Source organism: Helianthus annuus, chromosome 9, assembly GCF_002127325.2.
Source record: "Helianthus annuus cultivar XRQ/B chromosome 9, HanXRQr2.0-SUNRISE, whole genome shotgun sequence".
In the NCBI taxonomy this organism is placed as follows: domain Eukaryota; kingdom Viridiplantae; phylum Streptophyta; class Magnoliopsida; order Asterales; family Asteraceae; genus Helianthus; species Helianthus annuus.
Window position 1 is genome coordinate 71,502,262 of NC_035441.2, and position 21,157 is coordinate 71,523,418.

Here is a 21,157-nt window from a genome sequence, read left to right on the forward strand (position 1 = left end):
CTTTGAGGGGTTTGGTATGCTAAAACAAACTTTTGGATCATTCAGGGCCTAAAAGTGTCAAAAAGTGCATAAGTTTGCACTTTCGCGCATAACTTACGTTCTGAATACAACCGGACATCCAAAAATTTATGTAAGCATCCTAATATTATGCCTTAGTGTTTGGCATGAGAGAAATCCATTCGTCGCGTCATTTGGATCATTTTGCGCGCTTATGCGCATTCCGTCGTAATTAACCGAACATCGCGATCGTACGGCCAAACGAACAAACATCCGGAACATTTTTGAGCATGTTTCATGTCCACAATGTGTAGGCATCATTTTAGGGCCTTAAAGTTGGCTTTACGGGCCTTAGAAGTGTCGGAAATGGCTTAAATACGCAACAGGGACCAAAACTGCCATTTCTGAAAGTATGTGCAGATCAGACAGGCCCAGGCGGCCCGCCTGAGTTTGTGCATATCCTGATGCAGGCCGCATGGCCCTTTCAGTAACAAAAATTTTGTCTTTCTTGCAAATTTGGCCTTTCAAACACACCAAAGGGCAATGCCCTTTCACCATTTCAGGAGCTAAGGGTCATTTTGAGCCACCACAACTTTGTGACAAGTGTACGCTTAAGATCGTGGCACGATATTCAAGAAACGATCCTAACGGCTCTACTTTTCCTATAAATACCCCCCCCCCCTTTTGAGTAAAACCCACAAAAAATCTGATCAAGAGCTCTAAGTTGGAACCTTTGTTTCATACCTGAGCCATTTTGATCTAGATTAGCATTCGGGGACCCTCCGTAAGTATTCTTTCGTTCTTTTATTCGCTTTTCGAGTCTGAAAGTCGACGCTTTGTTGACTTTCTGCATTGACCAGCCTATGGTCAACACGAAGTTCATTAGAACTTCATAACGTGAGCGTGATCACGATGGTTATAGTCCGTAGTGACTATACCTACTGATTACCACGTTATCTATTCTCAGTGACGAGTCGTAGTTTCGGCCAAAATGCGCATTCTTGCGTATTTTGTAACCAAACTACTCGTGAGCATCAAAGCGGTTTGTCTTGATGCCAAACCTGTTTTCTAAACTTAGTTAAGCATGTTTTAACATGCTTAGCCCGTCACTTTTAGTATAATGCTTATATAGGGTCGTAAGGTAAGCGATCTAAACCATCGCTTATACTTTCGAACCCGACCCATTTGGTCGATCATTAGGATCCGACCAAACACATTAGGTGACCATAGCTATAACCTTCCGAGGTTATACCTTGTGGTCACGATGTTAGGCGTTCCAAACGCGTTCTATGCGAACGACGCGTTAAGGTAGCATAAGCTATCTAAACGGGTCGTAATGGGCCGTAAGCACTTAGGTTAGGTTTCATTTTAGTATGTAGGCTTTGTTAAACCATATTACACGAGTCTCCATACTCGTTTGGTTTACGAACCCGCATACTATCCGATCCTTCCGAATTTGGTCCGGTATATTAATATAGCTACCTATTAGGTGCCGTTTGATATTCCGTGATCTCTAGCATTGTGTGATTATTACACAAGGACTTCTAAGCAATCTCAGGTGAGTACATAGAACCCCATTTTCTACTGTTTTACAAACTGTTTTGGGGTGAAACACATGTGCCTACTTGTTACTTTCATGCTTTCCATGTTTTCACATCATATACCTGCTATGTTCGTTAGTACATTATAGTACATGATTTCATTACATTTCATGCTATGTATGCCCATTGTGTGTGTACTTAGTACATTGCTTTACATTACATTTCATGCTATGTATGCCCATTGTGTGCGTACTTAGTACATTGCTTTACATTACATTTCATGCTATGTATGCCCATTGTGTGCGTACTTAGTACATTGTTTTACATTACATTTCATGCTATGTATGCCCACTGTGTGCGTACTTAGTACAATTGTTTACATCACATGCCTTCATTTTGGTATAACATTTGGTTTGTTTAACATGGAACAATACATTCATTAACATTGATCACGCCATTCGTTAGTAGGTAGTGGTACCATAGGAATTGACAACTCCCGTTCCTGAAATCCTGGGTTTGATTGGATTGGAAGGAATGACCGAATTCGATATACATAACTTAGATAAACCTTTAATTTATTTAAGGGTTTATCGCCACAGTCTCAAGGCTTGGATGTATGCATTTTCACAATACCGCATAAATGTTAATATCAGTAGAGCATGCATTGTTCCACAAAACATAACGTTGATTTAAACCATGTTTTACTTCAACACCTTGTTTTGTGCATTTTACATATGGTTTAGTTGATACATCTCACTTACCATACAAGATATATTTTGGGTACACATTACATGATCTACATTAAACATAAACATTTGGACATTGATATACATATTTGGTGGTTTACATTGAACATAGACATTTCGATATGGTTTACACAATAACAATTGACAATTGATTTATACATGAACAATTTACATGGTGGTTGGTTTGGGTAAATGGGTGGAGTAACGTGGCGTATGTAATATGATACAAACATGGTGGATACGCCGCTGATACTTCCTATATATAAATGCTTGCATTATATTACATATCGTAGCGTTATCTAAATCATTTCAGTATAAACACATTGCATTTTATACAAATAACATATTCTTCACAAGACATTGTTTTACAAACGATTTATCTTATACAAACTCATTTTACTTGGTTATTCATTTAACCATACAGTGTTCTCTTATTTATACATATCATCTGATCTTATCGTTCTTCAAATGATTTACAAGACAAAGCAAATTACAAGGTTCATGACTAAACATTTTCTCAAACATAAGTCATGAATTCCGTTTTCACAAAACCAATGTATCTCACAGGCATTTTTATGCTGACGTACCTATTTTCACATGTGTTTTCAGGAGATGATGCATAGGACTTATCAAGATATACTTAGGCGGACCTGTGCCTTAGTGACTTAAAACGAGACAAGAACTAGTTAATTTATGTTATGTACTATTTGGTTCTTGTTTAAACAATGTAAACTTTCATGTTTGATCAATAAAACGAAACTTCAATTGCCATGGATTTGAAACAATTAATTCTGTTACAACACTCCCCGACATTTCCGCCACGTTTTGTATGTTCTACGTGGTCGGGGTGTGACAGAAAAGTTGGTATCAGAGCTCGTGGTTATAGGGAATTAGGTTATTAGTAATACTTTGACCTAGTCTATAACCTTTCTAGGACCCTAACGCGAGTTTACTTGCATTTAGTCATAAAACAATAATGTCACCTATCCTTAGGCGACAACCACAACAAGAACATAAAATTCGAAACCGCTTTGAAAACTAATCATCTGTTCTAGGATGATTGATTACTAGGTTTTGAACCCTCTATTGTAAGGTTTTGAACTCTCTATTATATGGTTTTGAACCCATTTGAGTTTTCAAAACCTCGTCAAGGTTTTGGGTTTTAAATAATGTGAACACGTGCAAACTGGAAGGGTGAATGCCTGTATTCCGGGTTTTCTGTCTAGGCAAGCACTTCGTATACATCTCATCAGACGCGAGACCAGTTGTGCTTACCTGGGAATTCTTGGGATGAGTGTTCACTTATAGGCGAGCATATCTTCGCGATACATTATTTTTGACACATTTACTTTGATTTGTCACCGTCTCATTTGTTTGCCCGAGGTAACAAACAAATGATCGCAATTTCTATGCGTTGTCATCTTGTTTTATTTATCGGTAACATTTCATTTATTTCCTCCTATATCCTTCATTTCCTTCAGAATGTCTCTTCATCGCAACGATGCGCAGATATCCGAGCAGACTGCCAAATTTGCCCAGCGGATAGGCGAAGTAATTATGAAGACTGTTGAATTACAACAATGAAGCCACTCGAGGGCCACCAAAGGAAGCAGAAGTCAAGCCAGCACCAAAATCAAGGAAGCGTAAGGCTTCAAGGAAACCCGCAGTGGTTACACCTAATCAAGCGGGACCTAGCCATGTGGCAAGGCCACCAGCTAGGAAGCCATACATAGGAACTGCCCCTTTGTGCAAACGATGCAACCGTCATCATTCAAACCTCATACCCTGCTCCAAATGTACCTACTGTGGACAGAGGGGACATTTGGTCAACACATGCCGCTTTGCTATCCAAAACAAAGCTGCTATAAACCTTGCTGCTACCCAACTCCAAGTCAACCCTACTCAAACTCGCTTTCCGCCTGGAACGTGCTACAACTGTGGCGAGACAAGCTATTTCAGGAACAAATGCCCAAAGCTTGCTAATGCAAATCCAACCCTTGGATGAGCATTCGGCTAAACAAAGGATGATGCTGTCTTATGCCCTTGTTTCTTTTGTTTTCGTGTATTGTGAAACAATATGTCTCGTTCATAAATAAAAGTTGTTGTTCGCAATCCTGATATACAAGTATAATTACATGTGTTTATGGCATTTCCCTATAATACCTGTATTAAGGAACTATGTTCCTTACAAACTACTCTTGTGATTCTCTCTTTCAAATGATCGCTCATGATTCCCTCGAAAATTTTAAGTACTCGTTTCACTCTAAGAAACAAAGTACAGAAAATAAAGTGATATTATGAGTAATCATGCTTCTGCGTACCTTTGAATCCTTGGTTAGATAACTAAGGGTATTTTCAAATCTCATACCCATTACGTTTTGATTTTTCAACATACACAGTACAAGTATTTCAAAAACAATCTTCATGATCTCAAAACATTTCATATAGTCTGAAAACAATAATTAACACAGTACATTTTCTTATCAAGTGCATGATTTCGAAAAGCATCATCCATGTCTTTCAAAAAAAAAAAAAAACTTATACATAATTTCAAAATTCATCTCGTATGATTTTAAAACATTTTTATAAATATACTTACCTAGTACACCTACTTTATAATTTCAAATGTATTATATATAAGGTTTCAAAAACATTGAACACATTTTTTTAGAACCTCATGCATAGTTTTCAAAAATATTTTCCTCATACATTGACTTAGCCTTCAAATTCCGCTTCATATGTCGCCTTGACATAGATAGCATCTCAACTTCATAAGCATTTTACTTCATGTTTTGAATTAAGCACGTCCAATGCAAGGTTTCAAAACAGGTTTCAAAACATCTTCAACTTCTAAAATCCATATGGGACCTTTTTATCTTCACATTTAGACCCTTATGGATGATTATCTTTCAAACCAGAGTCCTTGATTGGATTCCTTATGTACCTAAATTCAAACATTTCGGTTCCTTATAATCGAAATCGAATTTTTCTTTTAAAAATCTTTCTATCTTTATAGTTAGATTCTTGATAATGATTAAAGTACCAAATGAAATCCACGAGATGGATTCCTAGTGTGCTTTAAATACATGCGCTCTGTAGCAAAACAAATTAACAAATTAAAGATCTAGATAAACAATCCTTGTGGTTATATGACTATGTGTTTATGCATCTTGTGTTTTCTTTTATACATTTTGTGTTTTTATACTCTGGGTATTAGTTATCCAAATCCTTGTAGAATCTTTCATATCTTTATATGAGGGATTCGTAGTAGGATATTCAAAAAGGTACTACCTTAAATCCTGAATGGGCTTCTATGTAATAGTTAAGACCCTTGGATTATATAGTACTATTCCATGATTCATAAGAGACCCTTAAGTGGTCTAGTCAAAAAGATTGATTCACAATTTGGTTAAAGAATGACATCTAGTGATATAGCTGAACAGACTCCTTGATAGTCTATTTAGATCATTTATTGATTTAATTAAAAGGACTCTATGGCGTTCTAGTCACACTCATCACAGGATTGTTCATTTGGTTTTCCCCTACACATTATAAAATAGACTGAGTGAACTATGCAAGGAATTGTGTAATTATGGACGCGTACATAATTATGAAATTTGGTGCACAGAAACCCAGTAAGATTTATTATGTGTAAGAGCCGATAGTAACAACAATAACAAAATGAGAACGATGTGATGGAGGTACGGTGGACGCACCAATGACGCTTCATATACTTGTATATAAGTATCCCTCTTACATTGCAAGCATGATGTTATTAAAGTTATTAGAAGTTCAGAACCCTAACCAATGTTGTTCGATCTTTTCAAACTTCACGTTTTAAACTCTGACAAGTTTCCTCTGAATAAATTTCGGGACGAAATTTCCTAAAGTAGGGGAGACTGTGACACCTGGGTCACTGCGACCATCAAACAAATACCAAACCAATGAGATATTGTATTTCATATTTGGGATTTGTACAAATATGTGTATCATTTGCACATATCAAGTCTTGTTCAATTTCAAACTCTACATCGCTTTCTGGGGAATTATACGCAAACTGGTGCGTAAACGTACTCAGTTTAATGCGACAAATACTCCGGAACATCAACATATACTCAACATACCTTAAATAACCTTTACATAACTTAGAAATAAGTTTTGAAGGCTTTGGTATGGCAAAAACAAGTTAATTCGCTTACAGGGACTAAACTTGACAAACTGCGAAAGTATGCCAATTTGAACTGTAACAAACATTCCAGAACATGTCCATAAGTTAAACATACCATAAATATCCTTTACATAGCTTAGAAATAGGCTTTGAGGGGTTTGGTATGCTAAAACAAACTTTTGGATCATTCAGGGACTAAAAGTGTCAAAAAGTGCATAAGTTTGCACTTTCGCGCATAACTTACGTTCTGAATACATCCGGACATCCAAAAATTTATGTAAGCATCCTAATATTTTGCCTTAGTGTTTGGCATGAGAGAAATCCATTCGTCGCGTCATTTGGATCATTTTGCGCGCTTATGCGCATTCCGTCGTAATTAACCGAACATCGCGATCGTACGGCCAAACAAACCAACATCCGGAACATTTTTGAGCATGTTTCATGTCCACAATGTTTAGGCATCATTTTAGGGCCTTAAAGTTGGCTTTACGGGCCTTAGAAGTGTTGGAAATGGCTTAAATACGCAACAGGGACCAAAACTGCCATTTCTGAAAGTATGTGCAGATCAGACAGGCCCAGGCGGCCCGCCTGAGTTTATGCATATCCTGATGCGGGCCGCATGGCCCTTTCAGTAACAAAAATTTTGTCTTTCTTGCAAATTTGGCCTTTCAAACACACCAAAGGGCAATGCCCTTTCACCATTTCAGGAGCTAAGGGTCATTTTGAGCCACGACAACTTTGTGACAAGTGTACGCTTAAGATCGTGGCACGATATTCAAGAAACGATCCTAACGGCTCTACTTTTCCTATAAATACCCCCCCCCCTTTTGAGTAAAACCCACAATAATCTGATCAAGAGCTCTAAGTTGGAACCTTTGTTTCATACCTGAGCCATTTTGATCTAGATTAGCATTCGGGGACCCTCCGTAAGTATTCTTTCGTTCTTTTATTCGCTTTTCGAGTCCGAAAGTCAACGTTTTGTTGACTTTCTGCATTGACCAGCCTATGGTCAACACGAAGTTCATTAGAACTTCATAACGTGAGCGTGATCACGATGGTTATAGTCCGTAGTGACTATACCTACTGATTACCACGTTATCTATTCTCAGTGACGAGTCGTAGTTTCGGCCAAAATGCGCATTCTTGCGTATTTTGTAACCAAACTACTCGTGAGCATCAAAGCGGTTTGTCTTGATGCCAAACCTGTTTTCTAAACGTAGTTAAGCATGTTTTAACATGCTTAGCCCGTCACTTTTAGTATAATGCTTATATAGGGTCGTAAGGTAAGCGATCTAAACCATCGCTTATACTTTCGAACCCGACCCATTTAGTCGATCATTAGGATCCGACCAAACACATTAGGTGACCATAGCTATAACCTTCCGAGGTTATACCTTGTGGTCACGATGTTAGGCGTTCCAAACGCGTTCTACGCGAACGACGCGTTAAGGTAGCATAAGCTATCTAAACGAGTCGTAATGGGCCGTAAGCACTTAGATTAGGTTTCATTTTAGTATGTAGGCTTTGTTAAACCATATTACACGAGTCTCCATACTCGTTTGGTTTACGAACCCGCATACTATCCGATCCTTCCGAATTTGGTCCGGTATATTAATATAGCTACCTATTAGGTGCCGTTTGATATTCCGTGATCTCTAGCATTGTGTGATTATTACACAAGGACTTCTAAGCAATCTCAGGTGAGTACATAGAACCCCATTTTCTACTGTTTTACAAACTGTTTTGGGGTGAAACACATGTGCCTACTTGTTACTTTCATGCTTTCCATGTTTTCACATCATATACCTGCTATGTTCGTTAGTACATTATAGTACATGATTTCATTACATTTCATGCTATGTATGCCCATTGTGTGCGTACTTAGTACATTGCTTTACATTACATTTCATGCTATGTATGCCCATTGTGTGCGTACTTAGTACATTGCTTTACATTACATTTCATGCTATGTATGCCCATTGTGTGCGTACTTAGTACATTGTTTTACATTACATTTCATGCTATGTATGCCCATTGTGTGCGTACTTAGTACAATTGTTTACATCACATGCCTTCATTTTGGTATAACATTTGGTTTGTTTAACATGGAACAATACATTCATTAACATTGATCACGCCATTCGTTAGTAGGTAGTGGTACCATAGGAATTGACAACTCCCGTTCCTGAAATCCTGGGTTTGATTGGATTGGAAGGAATGACCGAATTCTATATACATAACTTAGATAAACCTTTAATTTATTTAAGGGTTTATCGCCACAGTCTCAAGGCTTGGATGTATGCATTTTCACAATACCGCATAAATGTTAATATCAGTAGAGCATGCATTGTTCCACAAAACATAACGTTGATTTAAACCATGTTTTACTTCAACACCTTGTTTTGTGCATTTTACATATGGTTTAGTTGATACATCTCACTTACCATACAAGATATATTTTGGGTACACATTACATGATCTACATTAAACATAAACATTTGGACATTGATATACATATTTGGTGGTTTACATTGAACATAGACATTTCGATATGGTTTACACAATAACAATTGACAATTGATTTATACATGAACAATTTACATGGTGGTTGGTTTGGGTAAATGGGTGGAGTAACGTGGCGTATGTAATATGATACAAACATGGTGGATACGCCGCTGATACTTCCTATATATAAATGCTTGCATTATATTACATATCGTAGCGTTATCTAAATCATTTCAGTATAAACACATTGCATTTTATACAAATAACATATTCTTCACAAGACATTGTTTTACAAACGACTTATCTTATACAAACTCATTTTACTTGGTTATTCATTTAACCATACAGTGTTCTCTTATTTATACATATCATCTGATCTTATCGTTCTTCAAATGATTTACAAGACAAAGCAAATTACAAGGTTCATGACTAAACATTTTCTCAAACATAAGTCATGAATTCCGTTTTCAGAAAACCAATGTATCTCACAGGCATTTTTATGCTGACGTACCTATTTTCACATGTGTTTTCAGGAGATGATGCATAGGACTTATCAAGATATACTTAGGCGGACCTGTGCCTTAGTGACTTAAAACGAGACAAGAACTAGTTAATTTATGTTATGTACTATTTGGTTCTTGTTTAAACAATGTAAACTTTCATGTTTGATCAATAAAACGAAACTTCAATTGCCATGGATTTGAAACAATTAATTCTGTTACAGCACTCCCCGACATTTCCGCCACGTTTTGTATGTTCTACGTGGTCGGGGTGTGACAGAAAACCTGGGCCTGCGTCGCAAGGCTACGTAGCGCGCTATGGCCGCTATTAACAACTATGATCCCATCAATTTTAAAGACAAAAAACACACTTTGCAATCTGATAATTTTGATGGCTTATTAGTTATAGGGATGAGATTTTTTACCGAAATACCGGTACCGTACCGATGTCGTACCGTATCGATCATAAACGGTACCGGTATCGGTAATCGATTTTTTCGAAATTCGGTATCGGTACCGGTATTTTTCGGTAAATACCGATATTAATACCGAATTTAATAATGACTTTATGTATTTTGCTATTATCTTAGATCCCACTATGAAGTTATATTTTCTTGAACATTGTTTTACAAAAACCAATATCAAATTTCTTTTGTTTGGTTATTTTTAGTCAATTGTGATGATTTTTTAGACATGTTGGAATTTGGATGTTAAAAGTCGAACCCATGGATCTTTACCTTTTGATTTTTTTGACTACTTAATATGTTTACCCTTTGTTTACATTCCTCTATATATAACTCTAATTCAATTAATAATGGATGGATGGGTTGCACATGAAATTTTTTTAGGTAAAACAATGGATGACACCAAAGCGGTACCAATATAGTAAAGTACCGAAATACCGGTACCGAATCTATAAATATGGTACGGTAATCAGTATCCACATTTCCTCAATTTCGGTAACGGTATTTACGTTATCGGTACCGGTACGGTACTGGTATCGTACCGATCTCATCCCTAATTAGTTATATGGAGTAAGACTTGTATTTTCTGTAATAAAAACAATGAGTTAACTGCTATTTTCGTCTCTGTGGTTTGTCCAATTATGTCAGTTCAGACCAAATTTCAAACTTTTACCATTTTCGTTACAAACATTCTTGAAACATGCCACTTCCATACAAAAAAATAAGGTTGAATCAAATAATTGGACAAACCACATAGACAAAAATGGCAGTTAACTCATGTTTTTTTGGACGGAACTGACATGCTTCAAGAATGTCAGGGACGGAAATTGTACAAATTTCACATAATGTAATCCGTATTAATGTATAAACCCAACTCAAACTTTAACGATAATCACGAGATCAAAACCTCAACGTAGTTAACAAAGTATTGCCTTATTCAGGCAGCACTTTGGCCTCTGTTGATTGGTTTCAGATCAATCGGACCGGGTATCGTTTCAATTATTAGGGTTTAATACATGCGAATACAGAGAAACAAAGTGACGAGGGATGTAGAGGTCGATTTCAGAGATCAAAAGTGAGCGAATAATTCTGTTCCAAACCCGGCCTTATATAGCCCAGGTTGGACTCTCCCACGCGTCGTAGGAGGAGACATGGTTTCTCCTGTGTGGCACCTGAGAGGTCCACCTGGCCTAGACCTGCCACGTCACCTAGGTAGGTCTGACACATGGCGCATGGGCGTGACACGTGTCCTTAGCCGCCTTTTTCGTCCGATCGGGTGTTTTTCCCGATTTTCATGCCGATACTTATCGCGTATGCTCGGGTCTTGATTCTAGATGGTTCGGTTTTTATTTATGAGTTTAATAAGGGTATTTTTGTGAGGGTTGGTTTGTCAACCGCCAAGCTTTCTTAACTGCTAAGTTTCTGATTTATTATTACAAGTTTCGTTGTGTCACACCCCAACCGATGGCAGAAACATCAGAGTGAGAAGAAAAAAAGATTGTTTGACACATCATAACGCTAAATGTGACAATATTTAATAAATTCTAATTTGCATAAATACTAAAATGAAATACATTGTTCAAAATCAAATACATCAAATTGCAAACAAACATCATGAAACAAAAATAATAGTAGACCTTTAAGTTGTGTATCTAAATCCACCCTAAATAAGTTTCTTCGTCTCATCAACTAGAGACCTGCAACATGTATTAAAAAAGAGATCAACAAAAGTTGGCAAGTATACAAGTTTGATAACATAGCATAATAGTGAAAAGAGTTTGCTCATATCCAACATGATAAAATGTATATACTGTTACTAACATACTAAACAAGTGTAAGCTATATGTCAAACCAGAGTTTAACGCAATCGTGATTACCAAATATCGTGGAAACGACAATGGTGTAACATAGTTTACTGAACAATACCACTAGAATACGGGTGGGACGTTAGTCCTATAACGCTATAATTGTTAAGGTAGGCTTGCAAAGTTAATGAGCATATAGACACAAGTATACATAGCATGCGAGATTTACAATAATAATACAAGTCTCATGTTAAAGTGGATAGAGTGTGATTTATAACAAGTTTAATTGTGATTGCATGATTTTGTATAATGTGTACATGTTGCACCCAAAGTGTATAAAATTGAAAATGGGATCGAGTATACTCACGGTTTTGCGTAGCTTTCCACTAAACCGAGAGTCGAATAGTTAAGAGTTGGTACACCGAGGTTACCCTACAATGGGTAAACGAAGGTGTGAGTATTCTGATGTGATGAAGGGTTCGAATAAGGCTTTAGATACGAAAAAGTATAAAATAATTCAAGTTACAGGACCATTCATGCGACTGGAAGTCTGTTTGCGTGAATGGGATACCTACTCGTGCGAGTGGAATATCCATTCGCGCGAATGGATTTTCCTTTCGTGCGACTAGACTAGTTGTGCGAGGATTCGTGCGTAAAATTTTAACCGTGAACTAATTTAACGTTATACAGTAATAATAATTGTCATAGAAAGTAAAAACAGTTAATAAAATCTCCAAACAGTCAAATAAGAACAACCTAGGCGTGTCATACCCAACATGGCAAATGTTGGAGGCGAGGAGGGGTTAGCTTACTTTGTTTCTAGCAAACTGTTTGGTGTTCATTCGTATGGTATGCAAATGAGGTGGTGGAACTAGGTTGGAATGCCAAGGCTCCCACAGTTCACGCTTCAATCACAACTCAGATTCACCCATATTGAGGATGGTGAATCTGAGATGACTTCAACATTTGAAGTACTGATGAACTCGAATCGAACAGGTTATAAAATGTAGAAACATAACATGTGACAAACTCCCTTCGTGCGAAGGGGATGCCCACTCGTGCGAGTGAGTATCTCCTTCGTGCGAGTGGGTGTAGTCCAAAATGACTGTTCTGATTCATTCAAAACAGTCTATTTCTTGATGAAAATTAAACCTAACGCAAACCCACAACAATGAACTGAGTTATGGGCCTGGTGGGTACTTGATTCCACCAAGTGTCAAAATCAAAGTTTCAAAAAAAAAAAAAAAAAAAAACAGGATTTAAATGCAAAACAAGTTTAAAATCAAAGTTTTTAAATATTCTTTGAACCCCAAAAGTGGTGAGGTTTCACCATTAGTTTGCCAAAGGCAAACTCGTGAAAACCATCCAAGAGGTGTTGTCAAACAAGATGGTTCGAAAAAATCTCAAAGAACAAATGTAAGAAAAGTAAAGAAAATGAAAGAAATGATTACTTAGATGCTTCTACAACAATCTACTCGAAAATGAAAGTTCGGAGCGTATTGGGAGAGTTTGTGTGACTGGGAAAGTGAAATGAATGGGGTTAGGCACATATTTATAGGCTGAAAAGTGGTTTGGGATGACTGAGCCTTTCGTGCGAGTGGCTTGGCGCGAACGGGTGTTGGTGCGATTGGGCTCTTCGCGCGAAGGGTCTCTTTCACCTCTCTCGAAGGTTCAAGTTTAGTTACTTTGCGTATTTTAGCCGGTTTCAGGTGTAACGAACATAATTGTGTAATGTAAGTATAAAGCATGTATAATGGTGTTTAAAACAGAGATTTTGAGTATGAACATATAAGCAAGTCTAAAATGTGTAACATAAATGTATAAAATAGTCGAGTTTCATTATGATCAATAGTCTTGGATTACAAAATTGAAAAGAAATACAGTACAATACAATTACAAGTTTCGAAAAATAGATTACAACAATACTTTCCAAATAAGGAAAGTACAGAAATGCAAAGCGTTACAGTCTCCCCCACTTTAGGAAATTGAGAAAATTTAACTGACATCAATACTAAGGACCACCCGTGTTTAATTTTTACAACCATCGGAACCAATTGTGTAATTTCAAAACCACAAGAATCAACTCTGCAAAATCTACAAATCACATAGACCAACCAGACATTTAACTCTTCATTCCTTTCCTGATGAGGCAATGTATAGCACACCGGACCGAACGTCACCCAACAAGAACCGAACAACACGCTCCGGTCTACGAGGTACGTCCGGCCTAGAGGATCTTTCCTAACTAACCGAGGGCCCACAACTCCAACAACCTGATAATGACTGGTTCGGCCATAACTACCTTCGCCACATGAGCATACCCCAAAATATAAATACCATACTAAAGACTCCAAAAACGGGTAATCAATACTTCCTCTCTCTAAATTTCCCACTCTCTCACTGACTTCTCCATTTACTCCCAATACTTATTCTCACGTCCAAACTTAGTCACAGGTAGGTCCCCTCCCTGTGACGAGGCTAACGGTGTGTTTCTTTTTATATTGTGATCTAACAAGTTACAACTCAAATTCTTAGACTCTCTTCTTCATCTTGCTCAAAGTTAGTGATCTTTGAGTCTTCATTTCCCTTGTAAAACTTAAAAAGAAAAAAATTATTTTAGGTGACAAAATAATATTCATTCTATGTAGCCAACCCACGGATAATCGTTTGGCTTGACAAAATCTCACCTAAAACCAATAAAAAAACACCACAAAAAAACCACCACTTCCATCGGCTTAATTCCATGGCCTTATCCACTCCCTCAACCACCGTAACCACCACTCCTCCTCACCACCTCCCTCAACTCTTCCACCCTCACTCCTCCCTCTCCGGTGTAAGTTTTCCGGCAAAAACCAGCACCGGCGGGCAGCAGGTGACACTAACACAATCACCCATCTTAAAATGGAGAGCCAATGTTTCTTTTTTCTCAGGCTTGTTGAACAAAACTAAGGATGCAAGCTCTATTAAACAGGAGCTTCTTGACGCCATTGCTCCTCTTGATCGTGGTGCTGAAGCTTCCCCTGAAGATCAGGAAGCAATTGAGCAGGTCAGCTCTCCAAATTTTGCAAAACATCGATTTCAAGTTAATAATTCATGATTGTACTTCTGTTTTGGATGAATGTTGGTCGCCATTTCATTTCCAGCTTCGAGTTTAATTTACGAAACTTCGAGTTGAGTTGGGTTTGGTTTGTTAGGAGCATTACCTCGAGTTTAACTAATTTATAGTTTATCAAGTTTTGGTTTTGCTCCTTAAATATATAATTATTATATTATTTATAGACAATAATTATAACTTTCTTATTCTGCATAACAAAAATATATATAATTAGTTGTTTGCATCATAATTTGATAAGTGCTGATTTATGTAATTATATATTTATTTTATACCAATGCGGTGGTGGTACATTGGCAAAGTTAAAACCTTTAAACATTCTGTGAGGGGAGCTCTTGGGTTCAAATCCTACGGACCGACAGGAGTAAGAAATTTGCCGCTCAAAAAAAAATATGTATTTTATAAAATAAACGTTGTATTTATATAAATAACAGACTAGTTTAGATACGGGTGTCTATAGGCCTGTAAACGAGCCAAACGTTCATGATCTGTTCGTGAACTTGTTCGGCAAGAAGTTTGTTTATGTTCATTTATTTAATAAACGAACACGAACAAAATTTTGTGTTCGTTTAGTGAAATAAACGAACATGAACAAACCTTGTGTTCGTTCATTTATGTTCGTGAACGTTCGCTTATGTTTGTTCATTTATGTTTGTGAATGTTCGTTTATGTTCATTTAAATTTTAGTAAATACATAAATAGTTATATTTATATTAATATTAGGTTTTCTAACTAATTATATAAATATAACTAATTAGATAATTGAGTTTTATAGTAATAACAAATGAAATTTTAAAATTTTTTTTAGATCGTAACTGATCACTTAATAATTATTAGAAAAACTACTTAATTTTAGTATATCTATGAACCCTAATTTAGATGTGTTTTCCGATGAACTATAATATATTAGACCTGTTTGATTGTGTTCACTAATGTTAAATTGTGTTTGTTTATATTTGTTCAATTACGTTCATATGTGTTCGTTTATGTTTGTTCAATCATGTTAATTTATATTTGTTTATGTTTATTTAAATATGTTCAGTGAATTTTTTGTGTTTATGTTCGTTTATATTTGTGAACTGTTCGTTTAGGTTTTAAACGAATGAACATAAACGAACATGAACATGCTTGATTTCTTAATGAACGAACATGAACAAAAAAAGTGTGTTCGATTATATGTTGGTGTTCGGTTAAAGTTAAATGAACGAACACGAACATGCCTATGTTCGTGTTCGTTCGGTTCATTTACAAACCTAGGTGTCTAGTCAAACTCGGGCACAAGCTTGTTTCCTGACTCGAACTCATATAAGCTCACTCGTTCAGATACGGGTGTTCTAATCAAATGCTGTATAAACTCTTATAGTTTGAAAGAAACAACCCCAGCAAAATCACATTAGATGAGACCAAGCATTAAAGACACCAAAGAAAAAGCCTATGATTAATAATTTGTGATTAAGGTATTTAATAAAAAGAATCATAAAAGTTTCATGATTACATTTTGTGTTTCTAGCTTGGATTTAGATAGTTCGAAAACTCGAAGCAGCAAATCCGACAAAGGAGCCGCTCAAGTCTCCTTTTCTAGACGGAAAATGGGAACTCATATACACCACTTCGCAATCGATTCTACAAACTAAGGTTACATACATTATGTGGTTCTTGATCTTGTTTCTCTTACTTCAATAACTCACTTACAAAATGTCTTCCTTTGCAGAGACCCAAGTTCCTTAGATCGCGTGTAAACTATCAAGCGATTAACGCAGACACTCTTAGAGCGCAAAATATGGAGTCATTTCCCACCTTTAACCAGGTTTCTTGTTAATGTGTAATGTTTTCCATCTATATGAACTACGGGTGGTAATTCCTGCCGTGACACGAACATATGCCTTGGTTCTATATCTCGTTAACGAGCCGTGGTAACTGTCATGCATTTGTAGGTAACAGCGGATTTAACGCCCGTGAACTCGAGAAAGGTGGCGGTCAAATTTGATTATTTCAAGATTTTAGGATTGGTAAGATTTTTCTTCATTGGGTCACTATGTTCTATACTTCTATGTCATTACCAAATAGTTCATGATTACAAACAAGAGGTGACAAGTCCAGTGGTGGAGCTTGAGCTTTACATATAAAATTTTCAGAATTTTTTGGGAAAATTTACACTACGAAGCGTAAAAACAAGGGGCCGGGGGAGCCCCCCCGGCCCCAAACAAAGCTCCACCCATGGTGATAACATGGCCCGTTTACATGTAAATGGTTTGATTTGGATGGTATATTATCTCAAACGGGTCAAAAGGATTGACTGCATATAAAATACATAAATGGCTTTAATAAAAAAAAAGTTTAGTTTTATTGTAATAATATATTTTTTTAACCATCTAAAGTTTTTTAGAAAATTAACAAAAAAGTTTATGGGTTGGTCTGATCAGACCCGTCACTCGACCCATTTCACCTGTACCAATACATTAATCATTCTGGCCTTTTATGTGACCAACTTTTATTCATGTCTGGAAGATACCCGTTAAAGCGCCAGATACAGCTCGTGGCTCACTTGAAATAACTTACCTGGATGAAGAATTGAGGTGAGATTTTGACATTAACACGAATCACTAACGCTATAAATGAAAATTTGTCATTTTTGAACATTATTTGCAGGGTTTCAAGAGGGGATAAGGGAAACTTGTTCGTCTTAAAAATGATTGATCCCTCTTATCGGGTCCCTGTGTGACACGTACAAAACTATGGCACGAAGACGGGCTTCATGAAACGGTGCAAGAATTCGTTAAGGATCTGTTTTTAAGTCGAAACAACTTTTGACTCTTGTTATACATGTATACAATAATTCACAATACACTGGTCAAACCTTCAAATTTGTGTCTTTCTTGTTTTATCGAGAATTTAATGGGATAATTAATAATTTTCATTTTGAAAAAAAAAAAAAGTTACCACTTGCAAGATTACCACACAAAGGAAGGTTCAAATGAAAACCACTAGTTATTGTGAAAACTAGAAAACTAACTAAAACCCACTAAAAAGGAGGGGGGAAAGACTTTTAATGAAGGAGGGGTAAAATTGGAACAAAAAATATATAATTTTTCAAACATTTCCCATTTCTCCATACGTTATCATTTTAAAACAAAAATGGCACCATAAGATCACAAATTTTCTTATCTTTCATTCAAGTATATTCGAGCATATTTTTTATGACATAAAAAAAGATTTATGGTGTCATCTTGTTTTCAATACTATTATTATAGTAGTGCACATGTGCAATATAACATGCATTACATACTTAAAATTAGTTTTTTGATTCTAGTTTAGCTTTTAGGGTTAGTTTTTTTGGAGGTTTAGGATTAGGATTAGGTTTTTGGGTGTGGGGGGAGGGGGGTTTAGGTTTTTGGGGGGTTGGGGGTGGGGGGTTAGGTTTTTTTCGGGTTTATGTTTAGGGTTTAGTTTTAGGTTTTCGGGAGGGTGGGGGGTTTAGGTTTTTTTTTTTTTTTTGGGGGGGGGGGGGGGGGTTAGGTTTTTGGGGGGTGTCGGTGGGGGGTGGGTTAAGTGGTTTAGACTTTCCGTATTAGTGCACATGTGCAGTACAACCAAAAACTTTTTTTTTTTTTTTGAAATTTTTTTTCCATATATAAAAAGTAGCGATTTTTCTAAAAAAAAAAAAAAAAATTTGTATGTTTTTTAGGTTTTTTTAGGCTTTTTTAGTTAGTTTTCGAGTTTTCACAATAAAAGTGGTTTTCATTTGAACCATCCCCTACCACATAATACCCCTATTATAAGCACAAAGTTGTGTACATTTGCAATATAATTTATTTGACCTTCCCTGGTCAAAGTCAAATTATATGTTTGACATTATAGACTTGGTGAAACCATACAGAATCTAACATTTGGGAAAGTACCAGTTCAAAAGCAATCAACTTTGTTATGGGTGTACATAATTCGGTCCAAACCGCTCGAACCAGCAGCTAGATCATATAGTCCTTGGTCCTGTCTTCAGTCTAAACTAATGGGAAATTTCATCTTCCAGTCCTTGCAATTTAAGTTCTCTTAGACAATGCAGCTGAATCTTATATGACAATATTGTTGTGAAAAAGATGATATGCGCACACAGTGGACCATACCTAACAAATAAGGCAGCTAGCTGGTGACAAACAATACTGGTCGGGTTGGGTTGGGTTGGGTTGGGTTGACCCGAAACACTTTTTGTTTAGTTGATTGGCTTCATTCCTTATAGGAAGCCATTGATATCTATAACTAAACCATAGCTTTAGCTTAACTGATTGTCTTCGTTACTTTGGGCAAGTACTACATTTTGACTTTTAAAAAGCCATAGCTAATAATTTTGTTTTTAAGTTACTGAGAATTCCATTTCATTGACAATTTGAAAAATCAATCATATGATTATGTTAAAGTTTTTTTTTTATTACATCAACCAAACACATTAAAAATTGTAATTTATTTAAATTACAAATCATTGGACGCATTATATATATTAACAGAAAGTTATGATGAATAGTAGTTGAAATATTTTAAGTATTTGTTTTTATTTAGTAATATTTTATTAATTATTCATTTAATTGTTTAGTAATAAGATAATTATTAGGTATTTGTTCTTTTTATTAGTAGCATTTTGTTTAACATTCAGTTTGATTTTTTTATAATAACTTACGTTCGGATCCTACGATAGCGACACAATATATGTTATCAAACAAAAACCATAAAAGTTAATACATATCATTACCGATGTTGTTCAGTTCGGTACGGTATGATAGCAATACGATCTTAGTTTATCGAAAGGAAAAACAATAAAAATAAATTCCGGTAATGATACAAATGTTGTTCAGTCGGTTTCGGTTTGGGTTGGTACGATAGCGGCACAATAGCCGTTTTCCATAATGTTTATATGGCAACGTTGAAAAAAATAAGGGTTATTAGATCTTATCACTCCCAACTATTGGTATTTCGCCGCTGACACTCTCAACTTTGACTTTGGCTCCCACCACTCCCAACTTAACACATTGTTTGTCATGACACCCCGTCGTTAAATAAAGACTAACTGGGTTAGGAAAATAAGCCTACGTGTCATATTAATCCAACGTGGCATGTGTGACGTGTAATATAAACCTGTTTCACCATCTTAAAAACCCTAAGTATAATAACACTTTACACAACTCAAGACCTCAGACGCTCATCTCTCTTCTTGGCGATCAAACCCTAATGTTTGTTAATCGATGACCGAAGCCAAAAATCACACACTACAGAGGTAATTTTTTTGTTAGGGTTTATTGCATTTTGATATCATACGCTGATTGGACTGATGGAAGTTATCGAAGTGATGCTTTGGTACGGTGGATCACTAGATTTTGGTTTTGATCAACCTCAATATATTATATTGGAGGTGATTCTAAGTTGCTACGCATAGATGTTGATCACGTTGCATACTTTGAGTTGGTAGAGTATGCAATGGATATGGGGTGCTATAAAAATAAGGATTTTTACATGTATGGATTAAATGCTGATGATGGTCAATTCAAGCTTTTTCGGAATGATGATGATGTTACGGAGATTGCATTAAAGGCTAGAACATGGTCTGAACCATTCATGGAAGTATTTATTCAAGACTATCCAATTACCTATGAACAGGAAGTCCAATACAATTCCCAGCCCATTAAACCACAAGCCTAATCTACTTGCCATCCCATAAACCACAAGCCCAATCCAATTCACAACCCATTAAACGAAAAGGCCAGCCTAAAAAACCAATAGCCCATTCCAAAAAAAAAGTAGTCCATGTCAGGAGAGTGAGTAGGGCATCTGGCAAAAGTGTTACCACTCCTGTACTTGAAGTCCCTAGATCTGGATCTACTGCCTCAAGTAAGGAGGTTGTACCCGAAGAACCTACAAGAGGCTACATGGGCATTTGATTTGGATAAGGAGTCTATTGTTCAAGAGGGTGTATTGAAAGAAACAATTGGTTGCATAAGCAGCCTAGTGTACAAGAGGTTATAGAGGAAGAAACAATTGGTTTGGATAAGCAACCTAGTGTACAAGAGGGTGTAGAGGAAGAAGTGCTTGGTTTTGATAAGGAGCCTAGTGTACAAGAGGGTGAAGATGGAGATGATAGTGAAGATAGTGACTATAATGTAGACTTAAATGGGACAGAAGAGTCAAGTTCAGATGGTCAAGTTCTGATGATGAGGAGGGTTTTCTTAAGGAGGGTAATGATGATGAGGTTCATGATGAAGTAATTGGCTCAGATTCAGAGAGAGAAGATGTTGAATGGAGACAGTCACAAGATGCCATTAAACAAGCTAATAAG

At 36.5% G+C, this 21,157-nt stretch overlaps 1 protein-coding gene across 1 annotated transcript; it reads left to right on the forward strand.

Moving 5' to 3' along the window:
* The first annotated feature begins 14,349 nt into the window (after positions 1 to 14,349).
* LOC110865992 (probable plastid-lipid-associated protein 4, chloroplastic) lies at positions 14,350 to 17,755 on the forward strand. Its single transcript, XM_022115342.2, has 6 exons — positions 14,350 to 14,772; positions 16,360 to 16,473; positions 16,550 to 16,645; positions 16,773 to 16,847; positions 17,347 to 17,414; positions 17,488 to 17,755. Exons 1-6 carry the CDS (start codon positions 14,470 to 14,472, stop codon positions 17,558 to 17,560), a joined length of 729 nt encoding a protein of 242 aa, XP_021971034.1. The 5' UTR covers positions 14,350 to 14,469; the 3' UTR covers positions 17,561 to 17,755.
* Positions 17,756 to 21,157: the final 3,402 nt, after the last annotated feature.

Bases quoted from the DNA above. Each gene is read 5' to 3' on its own strand.
- LOC110865992 (XM_022115342.2), top strand. From the start codon at position 14,470: ATGGCCTTATCCACTCCCTCAACCACCGTAACCACCACTCCTCCTCAC. The intron at 16,474-16,549 runs GTTACATACATT...CTTCCTTTGCAG, and splicing joins AATCGATTCTACAAACTAAG to AGACCCAAGTTCCTTAGATC. The intron at 16,848-17,346 runs GTAAGATTTTTC...CATGTCTGGAAG, and splicing joins ATTTCAAGATTTTAGGATTG to ATACCCGTTAAAGCGCCAGA.